Source organism: Vicia villosa, linkage group LG6 (genome assembly GCF_029867415.1).
Source record: "Vicia villosa cultivar HV-30 ecotype Madison, WI linkage group LG6, Vvil1.0, whole genome shotgun sequence".
NCBI lineage: Eukaryota > Viridiplantae > Streptophyta > Magnoliopsida > Fabales > Fabaceae > Vicia > Vicia villosa.
Genome location: NC_081185.1, coordinates 96,919,370 through 96,920,543, shown reverse-complemented (window position 1 = coordinate 96,920,543; position 1,174 = coordinate 96,919,370). Strand labels below are relative to the sequence as shown.

The following is a 1,174-nucleotide window of genomic DNA, read 5'->3' as shown; positions in this document are numbered from 1 at the left end:
AATGTTTCAACAATTTACACGTATTTATCTCAATTAATACATATCAGTTTAGTTACCCTATCTATCATAAAAAAACAAAATATTGAATTAATTTTAATTCTAGTATATTCTTTTTTTCATTTTTACTTTAGTAACTTTTTGTCCTTCAATATTGATTTATCTATATATACTCTTGCTATCCAACTCTCCACCTAAGTCTCTAACAAACATTCTCACTCTTTACACATTCTGTTTCTCTTTCCCTTTCCCAAACCAAACACAAAAACCAAACCAACACTCTTTTTTCCAACTCAAAATTCTCTTATAGTACTCAAAATGTCAATCAAAAGCAAAAGAGTATGCTTTAGTCCTAATGTCAATGACATACCAACAATCTTCCTCAAGAGAAGAGAAATCGGAAGAGAAAATTTCAAGTTCACAACGGAATCAAAATTGTCATCACCACTGAAATTCTTAGTGCAGCTAGGAACAAAGGTTGCAAGTTCTATTAAAAGTGTTTCTATGAAAAGAAGATCTTCTAGGAAGGTTTCTTCTTCATCTACTTTGGTAAGGTCACGTTCAATTTCAGACCTTACAGATTCACATAGAGCTGAAACTGTTGAAGATTGTATTGAGTTTTTGCATTCTTCTTCATCTAGGGAGAGACCAAGTTTTAGTTGAATTTTAGTTTGTTTTGTTGCTTGAGATTTTGTATGTTTAGAGAAAAAGTGTATGGTTCAATGTTTATTAATATGGATTAACATGTTTTAGGTTAGTTGGTTAATATAGTTTGAGTTGCAAATTGTATTGGTGCATTTAATAGAATACAATTCTTCATGTTTTGGTGGGTTCAAAGATGACTTAATGAAAGACTAACTTTGTTCAATTTAAAGTTGAAATTAGATGCAACCCAATACTATGAAATTTGCCACTCAACTTTGTAAGAATTTCAATTAACTAACAAAGAGAAAGTGTTAAAGATTTTTTAAAAATTGGCGAGTTAAAAAATGTGTTATGAATATCATATTATTTATAAAATTATTAAAAAAATTTAGTTCTTTCAAAATTATATATATATATATATATATATATATATATATATATATATATATTTATATATTTATTGCTACATAAAAAACATGTAGTTAAAAAGGGACGTTGCGTGTGACATCACGTTGCAAAGCACATTAAAAAA

The 1,174-nt window shown here is 27.8% G+C and overlaps 1 protein-coding gene across 1 annotated transcript; it reads left to right on the top strand.

The window, feature by feature from the left end:
• The first annotated feature begins 315 nt into the window (after positions 1–315).
• LOC131614182 (uncharacterized) lies at positions 316–660 on the top strand. The gene has a single exon (XM_058885806.1). It carries the CDS (start codon positions 316–318, stop codon positions 658–660), a length of 345 nt encoding a protein of 114 aa, XP_058741789.1.
• The last annotated feature ends 514 nt before the right edge of the window (positions 661–1,174 follow it).

Coding starts and splice junctions, on each gene's coding strand:
- LOC131614182 (XM_058885806.1), top strand. CDS start 316: ATGTCAATCAAAAGCAAAAGAGTATGCTTTAGTCCTAATGTCAATGAC.